Source organism: Desmodus rotundus, chromosome 4, assembly GCF_022682495.2.
Source record: "Desmodus rotundus isolate HL8 chromosome 4, HLdesRot8A.1, whole genome shotgun sequence".
In the NCBI taxonomy this organism is placed as follows: domain Eukaryota; kingdom Metazoa; phylum Chordata; class Mammalia; order Chiroptera; family Phyllostomidae; genus Desmodus; species Desmodus rotundus.
Window position 1 is genome coordinate 152227521 of NC_071390.1, and position 22051 is coordinate 152249571.

The following is a 22051-nucleotide window of genomic DNA, read 5'->3' on the forward strand; positions in this document are numbered from 1 at the left end:
CAAAATTAAAACATCATTTTATTGAAAATAAAAATATACAGAAACATTAATTTAAAATTTATAAACTTTTAAAAATGAATGGTATTTATAAACATTTGAAAAATAGAAAACTTCATGACCATAGTTTATTAAAAATATGAGAACATTTCACATATATTTATATAAATTACTTTTCCACAAAATTTTGTTAGCATATGAAAGATTGCACTTAGTTAAGTTTTATTAAGAAGAATAAAACATTTCTGTTTGAATCACTTTGTACTGGTTTGCGCTGAGACAGTACAATGACGGAATTCATTCTCACCCGTATTACTTAAAGTGAGCTCCTGCACACAAATTGAAAAAGGTGAAGAATGTAATATGAAAACTGGCAACTAATGGTCCTTCCCTATCTAGTAATAAGAATAAGCATTAAGATGTTGATTCAAAGAGAATAAACTTTATTAAATGCCTCGTATGTCAGGCATGATGTGGGGTGCTTTCCCTGTGTTTGATTTAGTGCTCCCGAAATACAGCGGTCATTTTCGTGCTGCTAGATCTAAGGGGTTCCAATTACATTCTTCAATCTGAACTAAAACCAAAATCATTCACCATTGACCTAAGAATGAAAGTACAAGTCAAAAAAATAAAGTGACACTATTATGTTTACGGAATTAGAAAAAGGTTTCAATCTTTCAATTCAGCTGTGTGAGGACAATTTTATAATCCTTAGTGACACATACACAGGTATTGACATAACTGACCCTCAGATATCATCCACGTGAGATAAGAAAGTGTATATATTAAGATACATACATACATGAAACTACCAGTAAGACTAATGTGGTTGGTCTGAAAATAGGATCCAGCATCTTATTCCTCCTTAGACAATATTTGTGCTCGCATTTTGGTTTTTCAATGCATATGCCCTCTGGGGATTTTTAGAGTATTTCAAATATTTCATTGTTTCACAACATATTTCAACTCATTAAATTTTTCTCAGTCTTTCTCGTGGGCATGTGTGTCAACACCAGTCTATTTTCCAAGCCATGGGTCTTGTGTTCCAAGAACCTTCAACCTGAACACAGTACACCAAGGGCAAAGCTTTGTAACAGGTGACATTTAAGAAATATTTGACAGAAAATTCACAGCCTCAGGTTGGTTGCCATTAATTTCCTCCCAAGAAGGTATCCTGGAGACACCAATAAAGTTTTCAATAGAAAAAAGTAAAAACTCTAAAAGAATTTCTACATTTTTAAAATACTACCTTTTCCTACAAATTTGTGTTCATAGCTTATTTATCTGATACACAATTAAAATGAAACAGCAGTCAACAGAGTAAACACACATTTGACCTGAGGTATCAACCCATGTATCTTCCATGGATTATCCATTTTCAAAAATTTAGAGTGCATCGAATTGTACTCAACACTAAACTATGCAGGAGACCAGAACAGCACGTTAGGACTTGTCGGTCATCTCAGGCCTTCCCTGTGAAATCTGTCATAGTTCAATGGAACTGGGGAACACGAAATTTGGTCTAACAGAATTCTGAATAACAGCATTTACTGTTATTACCCAGCACAGACTTGAGCTAGGTTACAAACAAACAAAACTAATAACATTTGATGTTAGAACAGACAAATCCAGTTAACCGGAAGGGTTTTTGTTTTCTGAATGTCACAATTTTTTGGGTTAGGATTGTTGTTTTTTCTGAGAGAAATCCGTTTAGTCTAGAAAACAGCTAATTTCTCCTTTTCCATTAAATCAACGAGTGATGAGAAATCTGCCCATAAACATTAAAGACCACCCAAAGTGTTATTCTTGCCATGCATTTGGAGACAGGAACATTTTATGTAAGTTTTAATACCAAAATTTTTTTCTCTACAGTAATCCCTGAGGTCTTAATAGTTTGTTTTCTAGGAAGTTAACTCCCCTTCTTATTCTTCCAAAACACTTATCAATAAAAGGTATAGAAAATGTGGTCAGGGTAAATTCAACAGGTAAAGACAATCTGCCACTTATTGTAGTAGGATATGTATATTTTCAAAAAGGTTTGTAACTAATTACAATTTCCTTAATAAGCTTGAAAGTGCAAAGTTTCTGGAGGTGGGGGTGGAGGTGGGTTCAGCTGGGGTGGGGTGGAGGGATGGGGAGAAAATGCAGACAACTGTAATTGAATAACAATAAAAATTAAAAAAAAGAAAGTGCAAAGTTTCAAGAGAACTATTATGATAAATTCAGTTTTTCACAAAGATCTTTCTAGTTGTTTCCCAACCAATTGTGGAAAACTCACCTTATGGGAATTAAACATGTGAGAAGAATTTAAGTGTACAATATGATCCTAAAATAATGTAGCAATTACTTTACAAAAATCTCTACATTGATAAGGAAAATAACCTTTGGGATAGTAGTTAAAATAAAAGAACAAAATGAATACAGGGGGATTCCAAAACTGAATTCACTGGGACTTCTCCAGAAACTCAATTTTATCTTATGTTGCTCAGGTTTAATTTAAAAGAACTCATGAACACGATCATTTGTGTTTGTTTTTGTAAAAATAAAAATAAATTATTGCATTTGCCTAAGGCATAAAATATTTCCCTCCTCAACTCTTCCCTTCTCAGTTGCTAATAAATGTCTGTGATATGCCAATAAGTGACAATTACAATTCATCAGCTCCTCATGGACGTATGTGTCTCTGCAGTAGGACACACGAGGAGCAGATATCCAGGGCAGGCCCCTTTTCCCCATCACACCCTCCCCTGTAGGTCTCTAGTTTGGGGAAAGGGGAAAAGAGCATCAGCAGTCTCACATCTCAGCTTTTATAATTTCAAACTATGACTCAGCAGAGAATGATCAGCACTCTGCTTATCAGCACACGCTGAAGTTTATCTATGACTTACTGGGAGACTAAGAACAGCAGTCAAACAAATGCAGAACCACCTGGCCGGACCACAGACACTGTGACCAGAAGAAAGAGACTATTCTGAGACTTATTGAACTCTGACTTCTTTTGTGCTTAGGAAATATTTCAAGTTTGTAGAAATGAGAAACAGCAGAAGTCTTCTGGAGGAGGATCAAAACATGGATTCCCAAAGGTGATGACCAAAAATGCAGGTATGTTTATTTGGCCTCAAATCTAAATTATTAGTAAGAACTTTAAAAATGTCACCTTTCCTAATTGTTCTTCCAAGAGTCAGGTATTCCTTCTCCTCTCCAAGTGTCTCTTATTGGTTCAAGTTCGGGGTCTGTAGAGACTGTGATCATTCGTTAGTCCTGCTAAACAAGGTAATGTCATCCTCATATCCTGAGTTTGAACAGTCTATATTCTCTAGTAAGACATATTTGTCTTCATTGCCATTCGGAGAGAGCACTTCTTTCTGAGTAGTGGATGTCAGGTCACTCCAGGTAATGTCAGTGTTTTTAAAAGCATGTAGAAGGAAGATGCCATTGATAATGGTGAAAAACCCACTCAGGGTCCCGATGATATCCCCAGCCTTCATGCCGTACCATTCTTGGAATAAGATGGCAGAGCAAGTTACTACCATGGACGTAAAGAACACATAGTAAATGGGGGTCACAAGAGATGCATTAAAGGTGTCCAGTGCCTTGTTGAGATAGTTAATCTGCGTCATCACTGAAAGCACAAGTACAGCCAGCAAAACAAAGACCAGGGGATGCTTGTAAACTGGCTTCCATTCCAACAGTTCCTTAATGGCAATTCCCAGGCCCTTGACAGAAGACACTGAAAATGCTCCAATCAATGAACAGATTGAAATGTAGACCAGGATGTTGGTCTGTCCTTTCTTGGGAGCCACAATCAAAATCAGCACCAAGGTAATCACAGTAATGATCACAGCAAAAGAAACGAATCCTGTTAGGAAGAGAACAGAATTAGACTTAGCCCTGGCGGGTGTGGCTCAGTGAATTGAGTGCCGGCCTGCAAACCAAAGGTTTGCTGGTCAGATTCCCAGTCAGGGCACGTGCCTGGGCTGCAGGCCAGGTCCCCAGTATGGTGCACACGAGGAGCAACCACATATTGATGTTTCTCTCCCTCTCTTTCTCCCTCCCTTCCTCTGGAAATAAATTAAAAAATTTTAAAAGAAAAGAATTAGATTTCAGAAAATGCTCAGAGGATCATGTCTTTATGACATCTTATTAGTCATGAGTTTAGGAGAACAGGTGTTTTAGATAGAGAAGTGAGATTAAATTTTTAAAAAGCAACAATACTTTACTGCACAGCTCTCGATATTTTAAAAAGGACTTTCCCCAAAATATCATTTGAATCTCACAGAGAACACTATGTAGTATGGCGGATATTGTCTGATAGAGTTTTTATTTCCAGAGGGAGAGAGTGGCCAAATTTGGGTTGGAGCATAAGTCTTTTGCCTCTCCTCTCCCCACCTCCTCCTCATTTGTAGAGGGGATGCATGGACACAAAAGTCAGCTGTGCCTCCATTTCAGAAGACTTGTGATACTCAGCAAGGCCTCAGTCACAGCCCATGACTTGGCTAATAGGAAGCTGACTGCAATATTATTACAATTCATTTGATGAAGAGAGAAAGTGGAGCAGAATTTGAGTGTTTCTCTTGCTTGAATCACAGACCTGGGTCTCTCAATTTCATTTCCATTTCATGCAAAGAAGCGACTTCCTCTTCTTGTGGGGCATGGATAACCATCACAGTTGACCCCAATATACTTAATATGCAGCCTATTTTCCCATGAATGTTCAAGTGCTCATTTAAAAAGTAGGAAGACAATATTGCGCTGTTGGGAGAAGAAAAATAAATCACTCTTGTTCAATTACCTTTTGGTTCCATAGCAGCTCAGAAGGCACACAGTGGCCCATGCAGCTCTGTCTCCTAAGCAACTGATCTGTATATGCCACGTGACACTGAAAGCTCTGATTAGTTTTAAAACTCAGAAATGATGCTCAGTCAAATCTGCGTAATTGCTTTTATAGCTAAAGAGTTAAAATAGACATTCTATGTCCCTCTAAACTTCCCACGACCTTCTCATTTTCAATTTTCCCATCTTTCCCATCTTGTTGACATGACATACATTTAGAATTCATGCGCTCATGACAACTTCGAAGAAAGCTACATGCTTAAAGAATTACTCAGCTCAGCACTGATATTTAGCTAGTTCACATAAGTGTAATCATATGGGTTGTCAAAATGTCAAAATATTTCCTTACCAAGTGCCACTGCCCTGATACTTTCACCTACTCAATCTACTTTGGTTGCCATGATCTCAGGTAGTTCCACATTGGCACCACCATGGGCACCAGACTATGCCATCCTGATGCTTCACCATTACCTATGCTGTGGCTCCTCACCACCCCTCCCCCACCCCAATGCCCTGGTATTACCTATTTGCACCAGACACTGGTCAATTACCAGGTGCTTGCTTTCTAAGAGTCGCCCTCATGTGGCCACTTGTGAGGTCTGCAGCGTCAGGAAAACACTGCTACTACTAATAGTTATCTTTCATTGTGTTGACAGTGCTTTATGTGTATCGAGTCATTGAATTCTCAAAACAATCCTACAAAGAAGGTGAAAAGAAGGGGGTAGGCCTTGTCATAATCTTTCTACTAAAGGTTGATAATGAATGGAGATAAAAGGAAAAGATAAAGACAATGAGTTGCTTAGGTACAAAATAAGTGTTCATGGGCGCATTGAACACATTCATTTGGGATCATAATAAAGACCAACATATAAATATTAGACCCGCATTCTATGAATGGGAAAATTATTCCTGTTTCCAGTAAGTACTAAAAGAAACAGACCTCCAAACAGAAGCAACCAGGGGACAATGCAAGATTTTTAGCCAGAGTTAAAATTTAACCAAACACTATGCTTTTTAAAAAGTACTACAACAGACTTCCAGTCAAAGTGGAGGCATAGGTGGATGCTTTGCCTCCCCTCACAACCACAAGAAGAATTACAACTAACCTCACAACAAATAACACCTGGAACCGCTAGAAAATTGAACTGTATGGAAGTCCGACAACCAAGGATTTAAAGAAGCCACATTCATCCAGATGGGTAGGAGGGGCGGAGATGTGGAGTTGGGGTGGGGAGGTGAGGAGGTGTGGTGTGGTGTGAAGAGGCAGTGGTGGCAGTGGGACAGGTGGTCCCATATCCATGTGTGGCAGATAGAAATCCGAAGGGATACCTTGGGAGCTAATGTTACCAGCCCCAAGCCAGACCACACAGTCCAGGGGTCCACTGCTGGGAAGATAAAGCTCTAGAACTTCTGGTTGTGAAAGCCAGTGGGGGTTGGGGCAGTGGAAGAAACTCTAAAGAGAGTTTCTCAAGAGAATCTGTTTAAATGGCCCATAGGGACTTAGAATGTATGTAAACCCACCCACTCTGGCACTCACCACCTGGGCAACAGTTGTAAGGGTGCCAATCAAATATGGGAAGTGGGTAAAATGATTTGAAATGGAGTGAGTGCTAGGCAAACCTCCAGAAGCCAGGCAGCTACATTGTCCCCTCTCCTGGCCCTCCCCCACACAGAGCCACGAAGCCCATGAAGAGTGTTGCCCCACCCTGGCCAATACCTACGGCTCCGCCCCATACAACTGAACAGGTGCACTAAGAGAGGGAGACGAAACAGCTCTACCTAACACACAGAAACAACCACAGTGAGGCTGACAAATAGAGGAGACAAAGAAATATGGCCCAAATGAAAGAACAGAACAAAACCCCAGAAAAAGGACTAAACGAAATGGAGACAGTCAACTTATCAGATGCAGAGTTCAAAACACTGGGGATCAGGATGCTCAAAGAACTCACTGAGTATGGCAACAACATAAGGGAAGAAATGAAGGTTACACTAAGTGAAATAAAGAAAAATCTACAGGGAATCAACAGTGAAAGGAAGGAAGCCGGGATTCAAATCAATGATTTGGAACATGAGGAAGAAATAAAAATTCACCCAGAACAGAAAGAAGAAACAAGAATGCAAAAAACAAGGATAGTATAAGAAGACTTTGGGATACTTCCAAACATGTCAACATCCAAATCATAGAGGTGCCAGAAGGAGAAGAGGAACAGCAAGAAATTGAAAACTTATTTGAAAAAGTAATGAAAGAAAACTTCCCTAATTTGGTGAAGGAAATAAACATACAAGTCCATGAAGCACAGAGAATCCCAAACAAGATGGATACAAAGAGGACCACACCAAGACACATCATAATAAAAATGCCAAAGATTAAAGATAGAATCTTCAAAGCAGCAAGAGAAAAGCAGAGTTACCTACAGAGGAGCACCCATAAGACATCAGGTAATTTCTCAAAAGAAACTTTGCAGGCAAGAAAGGACAGGTGAGAAGTATTCAAAGTGATGAAAAGCAAGGGCCTACAACCTAGATTACTCTACCTAGCAAAGCCATCTCATTTAGAATGGACGGGCAGATAAAGTGCTTCCCAGGAAAGGTAAAGCTAAAGGAGCTCATCAACACCAAGCCATCATTACACGAAATGTTAAAGGGACCTATTTAAGGAAAAGAAGATCAAAGCTATGAACATTAAAATGACAGCAAACTCACAACTGTCAACAACTGAATCTAAAAAAAACCAAAAAACCAAAAACAAACTAAGCAAACAACCACACAGGAACAGAATCATAGCTATGGAGATCATTTGGAGGGTTATCAGCTGGGAGGGGAAAGGGGGAGAGCAGGGAAAAAGGTGCAGGGATTAAAAAGCATAATTTGTAGGGAAAAAATAGATAGGAGGAGATTAAGGATAGTATAGGAAATGGAGAAGCCAAAGAACTTATAAGTATGACCAATGGACATGAACTAAGGTGTGGGGGGATTGCTGGAGGGAAGTGGGTACCAGGTGGCGGGGAGCAAAGGAGAAAAATTGGGACAACTGTAATAGCATAATCAATAAAATATACTTAAAAAGATAAATAAAACTCCAGTAACAGCCATGGTCATTAACCACTATGACAACAGAGAGAATTTAAAGGGCTATGGCAATCTGATCAGGTGAGAAAGCAAAAAGCCTGCTGTGGAATCATCACGAATACAACACATAAGTACTTTATGTTGGCAGAAAGTCAGGCTCGCTCTTACAGGTTTTCTAAATAACAACAGGCAATCCATTTCCTATTTCTACTCTGATTTATTGTGTAGTGTTCTTAAATTATTTTGCAATTTTTAAATTTTGTTTTGAGATATGCTTAGCCCTACATTTCTTGTGGGGTTAAATTTATCATGGTTTTAAAACCCCTGTAGAACCCAAGCTCTTTCTTGCTCACGTACCTTATGAGAACACTCAGTGCGCCCAGGGGGGTGACCAAGGTGGCAGGTGCAAAAGCATAAGCTGCAAAGTTTGCTACCTCTCCTGCTCCCACTGGAAAGCAAGCAGCAGTGTTACTATAAAATACGGACTTGTTTGTCAGTAGAGAAAACAAATGACAGACGCAAAGCAGTAGACTTTTAGCCCAACAACACTGACAGATTGAATGAGAAGGAATAATTAACTGCTTTTTATGGAGGAGACGGGAGATTGGCATTAGGGATGCAGATAAACTGTGATTACCTGGTCATACAAACTCAACTTTCACATAAAGTTTTTAGTTACTTTAGTACCCGAAACATATATGGTCACTCTGATGAAATCTAGTAGATGTAGCTTTGGAGTAAGCAGAGAATGATTCTGTTTGCTCAAGAATACTTAACTGTTATGCAAATTAACAACAACGACAAAAAGCCTTGTAAAATTGGAATGCTTTGTAGAGATCTACTGCCCAGGCAGGGGACAGACAGAGTCACCCACCAAGGGCCCACGTGGTCAGGCATCAATTGCAGATGACCTACAAGCATGTAACACTACCTTAGTGGCTCAAGGAGAGCCAAGCAGCTGTTTTAAAGTCATAACAGTGTGCTCCAGCAATCCCTATCTTATCTGAGGAACTTGAAACTTCCAGGAGATACTGTGATGCAAATAGCTTCTGGAGGGAGAGAAAATGCCTTCAAGAGCTGGGCCCTTGAATTAAGGCCAAATCATTTTCATGGGTTACATTTGAACACTTGCCCACAGAATATAGTATTTCACGCTGGCAAACTATGCCAACAAACTTATTGTAGAGAAAGTTCTGGAACAGATAAAAGATACCAGCAAGCTTTTTCTTTTTCCCTTTGTCTGCTATGCCCCAGGCCCACTCCCCCAGCCAAAACTACAGGAGTACTTAGCTTTAGGAAAACATCATGAGACAAAAACAGTTAGGAGACTACTGTCTAAGAAGAGCAGTGGCTGTTTTTTTAGAGTATTAAGCATTCTTGAACACTTTATAGATGGCTTTTATCTTCATAGATGGCTTTCCAGGAAAATATTGACTTCATAATTAAAGCACTGGATGTCACTGGATAAAAAATCTCTAATGTTAAAGACATGCTTTTTCTCTTCAGTATTGGCATAAACTTCGTACATGATGAGAATGAAATTCTAAATGTGGCCACATGATATTCTCCTTATGTTTTCATTCTCTTGTGTGGGTAGAGGATGGGAAGACTCAAGTAAGAGAAAAGAGAAAAGAATCATCTAAATATCTATCTGGAATCCTCCCACTACAGTCCTTGTCAACTTTTATTCAAATGAAATAAGAAACCAGGTGTGCAAACACCTTAGAACCTGAAAGGGCTGTTCAAATTTAAATTATTTTTATTCGTCATGGTTTTAGATTCCATCATTTGTGAAAAGAATTCCAGTTCTTTCTTATAACAGGACCTCACAGATACTGCAAGGTGTGGGAAAATAAATGGCAGTTTTAAGGCTTTTGGCTGTCAAGGGAGATGACCAGCAAGTGGTGTGAATCACAATTTATGAGGTCCTTTCTTTGGAAGCTTTAAGTTCTTTAAGAAAGTTGAGAGGAGTTGGGAGGGAGATAGAAATCTGCAAAGGGGCCTGAGGGAGATAAGTGCCTGCTATTTGGACTTCACCTTAGCATTGAGAAAGCTTTCACTTCCTGCAGAGCCCCCATTTAATCTTCAGAGCAAGCCTAGGAGGAAGGGGAGTGCTGACCACCTTCATCGTCTCTTTATGGTAGTGATTTTCAACCTTTTTCATCTCGCGGCACACATAAACTAATTACTAAAATTCGGCAGCACACCAAAAAATATGTATTTTTGCCAATTTGACCAAAAAAAGTATAATTTTGATTCATTCACAGTGGATGGATATTGTTGTGTTGGTTGTTGTTATTTCTTATTTGACAATCCAAGGAAAAGGAGGTCAGTGCCTCTAACTGAATAGTCGGGTACTGCAGGTTTTAAAAATCCTTGCAGACAACAGCATGACGTGGCACACTGGTTGGAAATCACTGTTTTATTTGTTCAGTGCTAAGCAGCCAGAGGGAACTTTAATTTAGCCATGCTTTGGTCCTGGCCAGGAAATTGTACCCATTCCTTAGATAATATACCCACTCCCTAGAAAATACGCAGCTAGAAAAGTCCCAGATTCGAATTCAGAGCTGGGCAAATGTGAGGGGAAAGTATTTTCTTCCTTTGTCATGGAAAATATAATAAGAGAAGGAGAAGTTCATGATAAAATATATTTCAAATGTTAACTTTTTCCTTTGCATTTCAAGACAGTATTGAGAATATGGGAGTGGGAGAAGGAGTGTAAAACTTAATTCTAAATACATATAACATTTTATATGTGAGACAGTATGTTATACCTGCAAAAAAAGTTTCGGGACTTAAATGCCATCCTTACTAGGAAGCTAAATTGATCAATTTTGAACAATTCCATGCAATTTATCCTTTTAAAAGTAAACACTATTTTTAGTGTGAAGGACTTACTTGAGAGCAATCCTGCCCACCAGAGCCATTCCTTGAGGTAAGAATGTCCACCTTGACCTAGGAAAATGATAAAAATTTAAATTAAGTTATAAAGTGAAGGAAGAGGTTTGGAAAATTGATTTCTAGGTACTGGAATATGGCTGGAAAAGGCAAGCATTAAGGCCAAGTGAGTATATGTAGTCTTTTAGCTTATTTACTTGGCCATTTCCAAAGATCTTCCAACACTTTCTATTATCTTTAGAAATTTTTTACCCATGTCATTTCCTTTTTAGTTTAGGTGTTTAGTTAAAGGTGTTTCCATTTAGATATATTTTATTTTTTGGTCAATCCAGATAATCCCTTCCTTTACATAGAATAGTTTCTTCCTTTATCTTTATGCTTAGAAAGGCCTTCTTTTAGTTTTCTTTTCTTCTTTTTTAAAGATTTCATTTTAACTGTAAACTATGTAGAATTTATTTGGATGAATGGTATAAAGTAGCACTTTTATATTTTTCTCTTATTTTTGACAATTTTCTTAATGCTTTTGATTGAATAACAAATCCTTTCTCCTATGAATTAAAATGCCATTTAAAAAATCATACATTAAATTATTTTATGTACTTGGGCCCCCTTATACATTTTTAAATATCCTTTATTATTTTTATCTATCCTTTTAATGCCAGTCCCAAGCTGCTTTAATTAGGATTAGCATCATAGCATGTTTTATTTTCTGATAGTGCAAATCTCCACTCAATAGTACTCTTATAAACCTGTTTGCACAATTTGTACTCATTTATTTTTCCACATGAACCTTAGAATAATATTTAGGTCTATTATAATATTATTACCGATAAGAATGAATATGAAATTCATGGTTAATGAAGGGTATAGTCAAGCAGAGCTAGTCAGCATGTGAAATGTCGGTATCCATAGCAACCTAATTCTATTGCTATCCATTTGATTTAACAGTTATTTACTGGGTGGCAAATGCTATGCCAGGGAAGACTCCTGTTCTTGTGAGTTTACCTATCAATAAACAAGTAAACCTGTTGACAACAAGTAAATAAACAATGTACAATGACAAATTATTCTAGGTTCAATGAGGGACACCATTAGTGCTGACAGAATGACAGAGCACGCTGGCGTGGGACCTTCCCAGAGAGAATGGCCCGGAAGGCTTTTCTGGGGTGATTGTATTTAAGCTGAGATCTGAAGGATGAGTCAGCCAAATGAAGGGGCAGAAGAAGAGAGTTCCAGGCCAAGGGAAAAGACCTTGAGGTGGGATAGAACTCTGTCCATTCCAGGAACCAGAGGAAAGTAGGTGACTGGGAGTGTAGCAGAGATGAAGCTGGGGAGGTAGCAAGGGCCAATTTGTGCAGGAGGTCAGAGGCTGGGGAAGATGTTAGACTGTATTCTGAGTGCAAAGAAAAGCCACTGATGTGTTTCAAGTAGAGTAGCACGATCTGATTTTGACTCCCGAAACTGCAGAATAAAGCTATGAAAAGAAGAACCCAAACTACACTCTAAACCTCTTGAAGCAAGAATTTTAGACTCTCTGTAAGGGAGACCAGCTGGCTCAAACCTGGAAACTGCTGAGAAAAGAACTGCTAAGATTGGAGATAGAAGCTACAATAAATAAGACAGTAAAATATTATTACTGTAGCATTATGATCTTACAGGAGGATTATTTCTGCAATTAGAAACTTGAATTTGTTAGTTGCACTCATTTCTTACCAGCTCTAGTAACACCCTTGTTGGCCAGTTGCAAAAGGCCCTTCTTTTTTAGTATGAAGCTGGAGCCAATAAAAATACTGGAACTTACTGCCAGGACCAGACCCACATAAAGACTATATTTGTTTTCTACATTTACAGAAATGCTCAAGTTGGAATTCAGGTCCCTGTAGAGGACAGGAGAAGCCAGCAGCTGTGACACATTTGTGATCTCACACCAAGCCTGGGAGGAGTTCGGACAGACCAAGGACAGCACGTAGCCTGGGAAAAAGGAGAGAAGGAAATGTCATCAAACAAAGGGCAGATGCATTCATGTTTACTCCCCTCTGCAAGAAAAGGAAACCTGAGTGGGCGGTCCCCAAACACCGTTTTTCTTTTATTGTATGAAGGGAAATGCCTAGCAGGTAGTCCACTGACCTGCGGACATGTTCAGTTTGGCTCACACGGGATCTTAACATTTTAAAAAAAATTTGTTTAGTTGTCATCATCTAAATATGAGAGATTGTGCATGAAAGTCTGGATTTCTCTCTTAAATTGGAAAATCTTGGCGATACTTGGTTCTAGAAAAACAGTAACCTTCTCCAGCAGAAGGTAGCTGTTTAGACATGGCTTACACTCAGAAATTCATCACAGTCCCCCACCCCCACATCCATGCCACTCCTTTGTATTATCAGCCTGTCTCCTGGAAAGTAGTATCTGTGACATCTGAATGTAGGGAGAGGGCACAGCAACCCTATTGGTCTAGAAATCACCACGTTACAGGAATGTAACACATTTGGTGCGGTATGAATTATGCACTTCAGAAAATGTATTTAAAAGATTTCATTTTCTGTCCTGGTTGGTGTGGTTCAGTAGATTGAGTGCCGGCCTGTGGACCAAAAGGTCACTGGTTCGATTCCCAGTCAGGGCACATGCCTGGGTTGCAGACCAGGTCACCCATTTGGGGGCATGCGAGAAGCAACCACACATTGATGTTTCTCTCCATCTCTTTCTCCCTCCCTTCTATTCTCTAAAAATAAATAAATAAAATCTTTAAAAAAAAGATTTCATTTTCTGTACCACTTTGCCTGAAGAGAATGATTTTTCAAGTCTACGTAATCCACCTTCTCCTAAATAAAATAGAATCTAAGAGAAAAATGAATGAACCACCAGTAGGTTTTTTTAAGAACAGGATTCAAATAAGTATCTAATCCAGACCCATGATTAAATAAGTACCTTGGAATTTTGAGGCTAAACACTAAAACCCAAAATTGAAATATTTTACACTGTATTACAACTTTTTAAATCTGTTCTTCACTTAAAAAGCTGTCAATAGGTAACATTGTGACTGGATTTTCTGTCTTCTCAACTTTTTTTCCTTCTAAAGCCATATTTTCCCATTAAAAATTACCCTAAATAAAAAAAGGCAAAGAAAAATTAATCAAGTATAATTTTAGAATTCAATAATAAAATCAGTTTTAATCTCAAAAATCTTAAGAAGGCGTAACTAAAACAAAACAAAAGAAAACAATAAAATCAGTTCGATCAAATGATGACAAAACTTTAATGTCATCATTTGGATGGATACCTCCCCAGCAAAACGTTACGAAGTCTTCTGAATTTTACCACATATAAAGTGAAGAAACAACCATAACGTTCACGTCTAGAAAAAGGTAAAATTATTGAATTTAAGCTTCCCATGATTATTATTTCATTTATCTCTGCAACTTGAAAATCAATCAACTTTGATTCAGAGATATAGGACACATTTTGAGACAAAACTCCTAAATATTCTGAGGAGAATTACATCATTTCAAGGATATTCCATATCTTTGACAGATTTTCATTCAGGTTATTTTAGCAAGAATTGCAGTAAATTTTCAAACAAGCTATCCCTTAGCAATCTTGTTGTGGGCACTGTTCATTTCATTTAAACCCCAAGAATGGAAAGTAATTTTTAATAGTTACACTTTCGATTGGTTTGACTCTTGAAAACATGTGACTCGACTCTCCAGTGAATTGCATGGCTGCATTGGTGTCATTTACTATGCAGTTAACCATCCCCAAACTTCGGCTCTGAAAACAGTGTGGGCGGATCTCATTCCAGCGGAACAATATTCTTTTTAAGCCGTTGACACAGCAAACTGTTTCTGACATTTTAGGAGGTGTGGGAGCAGAGGATGAAAGGGGAGAGCAAATAATCTTTGTGGCATTCTGCGCGTCCTCATTGTAAGTGGCAGGCAGCAACGCTACATGTTTTATGCAGGAGAAATATTAAAAATCTCGTGTAGTTACTGACCTTAGAACTGAAATTATTTTCGGTTTTGGGTGTTGGTTAAGGAGAGAGCCAGCCCACAGCAGATGGGACTGAGGAGGGAGGGAATGGTGAGTTGGTGGGTGTGGAGCGTAGGGCAGCAGGGATGTGGGGGCAGGGACTCCGTCGTGTTCGAAGGAATCAGAGAGATCTCCAAATCAGAAGTGGCTTTTTAAGATTTGTGGGAGCAAAGCAATTATACAGGGAACTGAATCAAACTGTAATCAACATAGGAAGAGAAAATCTATTACATTCATTATTTTTCATGTTAATAGATACTGTCAGCCACCCTCTGAAGTGACTACGATTTATACTCCTGCCAGCAGGGAGCATACATTACTTCTCTGATGATTTTGTTATTCATTTTTCTAAATATTGAGTAATTGATATTTAGGAAGTCTGTGTCAGTTATAAAGAAAAACAATTCACAACACCAAGGAAACAACCACCCAATTTAAGAAATAAAACAGTACCCCTCAGAGGTGATGACCATCCTGACTTTCTGCTGAACATTCCTTTGCTTAAAAACATCCCCTACATGATTATATCTTCAGACAATAAAGTGTTTAGTTTTGCCAGGTTTTGCACATATAAAAACATGATTATAGAGTACGCATTAGAATATGCATTAGAGAGTCTTTGGTGACTTGTTTTTGGGATTTGTTGGTGTAGATGCATATGGTTGTAGGATTTGTTTCTTCCCTACTCTTCTACAGAGTCCACTGTATGTATGACTATCTTATAACTAATTTTTGTCTTATTGTTGGTGAACATTTGGGTAATTTACACAGTTTTTGCTTTTATAAACAGTACTGATAATTTCTCAAATATGTCAAACCATACATAATTGATATCTGACAATTTTTGATGTTACAAAAATAGCAGTTTCATATGGTTCCACTTAATACATATCTTCTATGTAGAGGTGTGAAAGTTTACTTACACACAATTTAAAAACAATGTTCCATTTCCTATAGGAGTGAATGACTTTCCCACGAAGCTCTAATACTATCTATGATGATGGGCAGGTTGAGTAATCCCTCTTGGCTTCAGTTTCATTATCTCTAAAATGAGGGAGTTGGACTTGATTCTGAAGATGCCTTCTATAATTTGGTGGTTTGACTATAAGCTATCTTTGTTCCCAGGGTAATTTATTGATGATCCTGGTAGCTCATAAATATTGCGGATGGACCAGCTCTAAACTCACAGGCACTTACAGCTGGAACACATTTTAAAGAAACTGGTGCCAGGATATTAAGTGACTTTTCAAAGTTGTGTAACTGCCCAAACCAAGGCCAAGTAACCCAATTCCCCGGCTAGTATTTTTTCTATTTCCGTAAAGTGAAACCATAAAGTACAAACAAAACCAGCTAAAAATTATTATTAATGCTTATACAAAAATAAGTGCTTTGAATAATTTGTTCAAGTACAATTTGCTTACAGAGATCAATTTAAATTGTTCAGTTTATTATATGAAGTAGAATACCTAGTTTCTAAGAAGTCAGTGATTGCATAAAACTACATTTTAAATCATTGCAAGATATTTTTAGTCTGAGGAAATCATTCTTTCACTATCTGTTCTATGGGTTAGCTTAAAGTCAGCAAATATTCACTCCCTTACCCTCACAATGAGGGCTGAGTATTCTTCCCCTGATGTCGAGATGGAATTGAGTTGGTGGTTAATGGGACATCAGCAGAAGTGATATATGGAGAGGGTCCAGGTTTGCTCATCTTTTTGGGTTTATTCTCTTGAACCTCTGCGTTTATCAGGAATAGAACTACCCTGAGGAACTGCTGTCCCTTCAGCCTGAGTCCCAGAATAAAAATACATGGAGCAGATCTGACTTCATCCCACTGTTACAGTAGTTAGTTAGGTAGTTATTAACAAAGGAAGGGCGCAAATGGAATAAGATATTAAGCCTGATTAATTAGGAAGGAGCAGCTTTACAGACACTCCAAAGGGACATAATCCCTGAGTAGGCAGGAAAGACAGGCTTTCCAAATTTACCCAGGGAGCACCCAGCCAGTTTCCCCAGATTCACTGGGGGTGGGGGTGGGGGTGAAGGGAGGATAAACAGCAAAAGGGAAATTCCTCTGCTGGGGCATGTGCAGTAGAAGGAGCCAGATGACACAGCAAAACTATGAGGCATGCACAGTAGGAGTGAAAATGGCAACCATAAAGGGGAGGAGTCTAGCCTGGGAAAAAGACCAGAGAGGATCAGGGCAAAAAAGTCCAGAAAATCCAGGAAAGGGATTGGATCATTTGAAAGAAAGTCTATTCTCATCTAAGCCCAAGGAAATATAATTTTAAAAAGGCCCCTTTCGGTAGCACCTGCGTTCACTCTCTCTCTCTTCAGCACCCGCGTGGGCTGAAATGGAGCACCCATTGGGGGCCAGCTGGGAATAGACATTGTGGTAGACTACTGGAGCCTCAGGTGCCAGGCTAACGGTGCAGCGGCTCCGGGTCCTGGCCCGCCTCCTGGGCTTGGGGGAGACGAGAGTGGGCCTGTGGCCCCAGAGGCTGGCCTTCTTCCACAACAAGATGGAGCTGAGCCACCTGGTCATGGATGAGGCATTGGGCATGGTATACCTGGGGGCAGTTCTTTGTTTTCAGTCCAGTAAATCTTGCCACTCTACCTCAAACCCTCCTATGTGCATATCCCTGAAATGCATTTCCTGTGATGCCATGGAAGACTCCTATTTTCTCCAGGAACACCACACAAAGCAGCTAAATTCAGCGGGACATGTAGCCAGATGCAGAGACACCTGGGTGAACCCAGTTTATATGAGTCAACCCTCAGCTTAACTGTAGACACATAAGCAGGAATACATAGGGTGGGGCGAAAGTAGGGTTACAGTGGTGAACATGTGAAACAGAGTTTATTATTGTATTATTATTTATTAATTACTGCATTATTTTCCACACGAACAACTGTTAAACCTACTTTTGCCCCGCCCTCTATGCTTATTGTTTTAACCACTGAGTTTTCAGTTTTGTGTTATGTAGCAATAGCTGACTGATATACCTGCCTATTCATATTAGCAAAGGAAAGAATGAGTGAAATCTCTTTGTGTCCCTAAATTTATTCTGCAGATATCAGCCAGTGTGAATCAGATTATGTCACTTCCCTGCTTAATTCCATCCTGTCTCCCCTGCCATGATTTTTTATTGCAATTGTAATAAAATCTAAACTCCCAATCCTGGACTTTTTCTAAAACTTTACATGGTTTGAATCTTGCACACCTCTGACATCATATTGTATTACTCTATTTAACTCTCTCTCCCACTCTCTGAAACAATACTAGTTGTCTTTTCACTCATTGATTCAACAAATATTTATTGAGTATTATCTGTCGGGCATTTTCTAGAAGCTGGGGACACAACAGTGAATGAAAGAACATTCGTACTCTCTTATAGTCGTTCTAACGAGGGGAAATAAGATAGACAAGTGAACTAATACTACGTGATATGTTGAGTGCCGTGGAAAGCAGTAAAAGCAGCATACAGAAATACTTAGAAAAATATATATGGAAAACCTCTCTGCTAAGTGTAAAGGCAAATATCTTGAGGTGGGAATGTGCTTAGGGGGTTGGAGGAACTGCAGCCAGCCAGGCTGGCTGGCTGGGGTGAGAGGTTAGGTTGAAGTATAGCAGGGGATAAGATCAGGTGAAATGAGCCTTTAAATAAGTAGGTCCAATCTTGTCATTCACCTTCCCAATGTCTAGAATGGCTTCCGTTCTCATCAGAAAAAATCCAAAATTCTCACCACAGTTTACAAGGGCCTATCAGCTATCTGTGAAACTTCATTCTCTACTATGTTTTTTTTTAGTTCTTTTCATAGGCTAGCTTCTTTCTCACCTTAAAGCTTTAAGTAACTTTTACTTAGCCTAAGTAGTGAAGTAGTGACTGGCATAGCTAGTTCCTCCTTGTTACTAAGCTCTCTCTTAAAATGCTACCTCTGCCTTCTCAATCTAAAGGAACTTCTCAGGCAAGTTGATCATATCGCCATATTTAATACTGCCAAATAAATCTCTCACAGTTTAATTATGGCTTTATATAGAACAGCATATGTATATAGAACAGCATATTTATATAGCATCGTATATCTGTATGGCTATTTCATTAATTCATTCAACAAAATAGTTGTTGCACACCTACCACGCAAGGCACTATGGTAGGTATTCATTTATTCAACACTTAGCAAATTCTTACTGAGCACTTCCTGTGTGCCGTGCCCTGTTCTAGGAAGCGGCGAGATAGTGATCAACAGGGCAGGTGAGTCCGCCTCTGTTCTCACGCAGCTGATGATTTTAGCGAGAGAACAAACAAGGGAACAGGGATAAAGGGAGCAGAATAGGGATGAGAGATAACTTTGCGCAAATTCTGAGCAGAATAAGAATGAGAAATAATTTTGAGCAAATTCAGAAATCAAGTTATAATAGATATATTTTCATAATGACTCTGCTAGGGCTGCGGAAGAAGCCCATTATTTCAATGAACCAAAATAAAATTGAAAAGACACTGTTGATTTTTTTTAAAAGTTAAAAACCTGTATCTCTCAACAAGACCTTCCCAACATCAGTATGTTTGGAAGCCAAGAAGTCTAAGAAGACTGTTAACCATCACACTTCCTAATAAACTACTGTTTCCACTTTACAATCTGAATGTTACTGAACTTACTAAATTGTTAAGATAAAATCCCCTTAAAATTAATAAAATGATTAAAGAATGAAGATGCAGGAAAGGAACCTAAAAAATAATACTTTGATAAGCACACTTCTATGTCGAGATTTTTAAAACTTGATACAGTTCATATTAAATATTAAGCCAAACAATGAATAGCACGCTGTTTTCTGAACAACATTTAGTGGAGAACTTTTACTACCTCTAAGCACTTTTGAATTTTAGTACTTAGGAAAAATATGGAAGGCTAGAAAAACAACCTGTGCTTTTAAATTTCTAGTAAAAATCTGGAGGAAATCTTTTTTAGTTCAACATATAAACTGTTAGATTTTGCACAGAAAATGCAGCTTGTCCTGAAAATAAAAGTTGTGGTCATTTGGAATTTTGAGTAGTAATGTTTACGATATGATGTTTCTAAAGAGTAAAATTTCAGAATCATTAAAATGTATACCACTGCACCAAGAGGCCAGAGAAAGGGGATGCACCTACAGAAAACACAAAGGCCCAAGGAAGTTGGTGCTTAGTTTGATCACTCACTTTAAAACCTTACTCAGTTCTCTGGGCCTTGGTTTCTGTATCTGTGAAAGGCATATAATGACTATCTAATAAACCCACCGAATTTAATATGTGTGAGGGTCAACTGACATATTTTTATCTTAACCTGTTTTGAAAATTTAAGATTAAATACATGAAACCGGGACATGTCCTAATCAGTGTAAGAGAGATACAGCCAATTCTCAAAGAGGGGCACAGTTCCTTAATTTTCTTCTTTCAAAATCATGAAGACAGGCTGAATCAGCTCTAAACACATCCTATGTCATTTTTCACTCTGCTAGTTGGCTGCACCCTGGGAAAGCGGCTCACCCAAAGAGAAGTTTGAAAACCATTGGATCCCTCTCCTCCTCCAACTCCTCCTACTGCCAAACCAGGCCTTTCCGTCCGTGGTGTCTCCTGGCACATAATCAGTTGGTGCATCACAGGTGATGGGGGTATATCTCACATTTTATTTTCATCATGTCATAGTTTTATGTTAATAAAGCTCTATTGCAGTTAAATTAAGATCTGTAGAATAGATGATATAATATAAAAATCCTAAATAAAAAAACCCCCTTCATATGTGTTTAAATTTAATTTTTGAGGTAAGTTTGGATTAGAAGGCCTTTGAAGCACTTATTATTTTAAAAGTAAAAACCACACTAGGAGGTTAACTTTTTCTGTATGGAAGCACAACTGGAATGCTCTATCAGATCGTATGATGGACTCCTTCTCATTTGGGTCTCGGCTCATGTGGGAGTCTTCTCTGCGTACCCAGTCTGAACATCCCAACTCTCTCAATACATTATCCATGAAACTCACCACTGTTGTCCTTTTTTTATTCATTTGTTTCTTGCGTATTCTCTGTCATCTAGACAGTAAACTGCATGGCAGCAGGGACCTGGTTCTAAACTTTAGGACCAGGCTATCTTGCAAATTCCTCTGTACTAGGTAGGCCCTAGGCCAATGCCTGGCACATGGGACTCATTAAAATTGAGCCTTATTTCATGTCAGGCTTCGTATGTAATCCCACCCGCTTCTATTCCTCACAACTATAAAGTGTAAGAATTATTCCCAGTTTATAGATGAAGTAAGACTCAAGGAGGCTACATTATGGCCGAGAAGACTGATGCCAAAGCCTAGTCTCTTCTCACCACTTCTGACAATGTGGATTCTGGGTTCTCCCACCTGTCTCCCACACAATTAATTGCCACAATTAATCACAGGTATTAAGCACTGAGCTTGAATATTTCTTGTTGGAACTAAATGTGTTAGCTAGCAAAGCAGGAAAAACATCCTGCTTTGCACTAGGACCTTCAAACAAACTGGTGTAATCCACACACCCTCCTTACAGAGCCTTGGGTAAACAAGGGTGGATGGGTTAGTAACAGTCTGATTTAACTGGTTTAGGAATTAGACAAAGGTCACACAACATCACTATCTAGGAAATCTAGATCCAGCTGGCTAAGCAACCACTTCCAAAATCTCTGCTTTTGAATAGTGTGTGAATCGTTCCAGACGTTTTCTCTCTCTTGGTGTCCCTTTTTTCTCGCGCCATAGTTTTGACTTTTGACTAGTTCACTGCCTAAAATCAACAACAACGAAAAGCCCTCTCCGCATCAAGGAATTAGCTGGAGGGACCAGGAGAGAAGACCGGGAAAGTTGCCAGCAAGTTTGGAAAGGTATATAGTTCTTGTCACGCCCCTCGATGTCCTCTCCGTCCTTACATCCTCATCAGATAAGTTAAACATTGTCTTTATCCTTGAAACTGTGGAAACCGTCACAATTTCAGTTGATCCACACCTTTCCTGTTACACCTACCGCCCGCATTTCCGTCCCCCCCACCCCAGTGCCTTCTTTTATCCGGACTCACACGGGCCTTGTGACAGTAGAAAGGCTGCCAGTGTTGCAAGTACCTGGGGTCGGGCGGGGACTGAAACCGCAGCCCAGCAAGCGGTGAGAAACCTACAGACGACTGCACCCAGTTCCGGTCTCCTCTTACGTTGGGCTCTCGCTTTAGCTGCCGCGAA

General features: G+C 39.0%; 1 protein-coding gene and 1 long non-coding RNA gene across 2 annotated transcripts in view; one reads left to right on the forward strand and one right to left on the reverse strand.

Moving 5' to 3' along the window:
- Nucleotides 1-22051, reverse strand: part of NIPAL1 (NIPA like domain containing 1) — a 22803-nt gene continuing 752 nt past the window's right edge. Inside the window, exons 2-6 of the mRNA XM_024573725.4 lie at nucleotides 12514-12771; nucleotides 10801-10857; nucleotides 8260-8350; nucleotides 4589-4749; nucleotides 1-3856 (exon numbers count right to left, since the gene is read on the reverse strand). Of these exons, the coding sequence (XP_024429493.1) occupies nucleotides 3246-3856; nucleotides 4589-4749; nucleotides 8260-8350; nucleotides 10801-10857; nucleotides 12514-12771 (1178 nt within the window). The 3' untranslated portion in view covers nucleotides 1-3245. The remainder of the gene's footprint in view (nucleotides 3857-4588; nucleotides 4750-8259; nucleotides 8351-10800; nucleotides 10858-12513; nucleotides 12772-22051) is intronic.
- The window catches only part of LOC128780673 (uncharacterized), an 11159-nt gene continuing 10553 nt past the window's right edge, over nucleotides 21446-22051 (forward strand). The window contains exon 1 of the long non-coding RNA XR_008426660.2: nucleotides 21446-21703. This is a non-coding gene — a long non-coding RNA (uncharacterized lncRNA). The remainder of the gene's footprint in view (nucleotides 21704-22051) is intronic.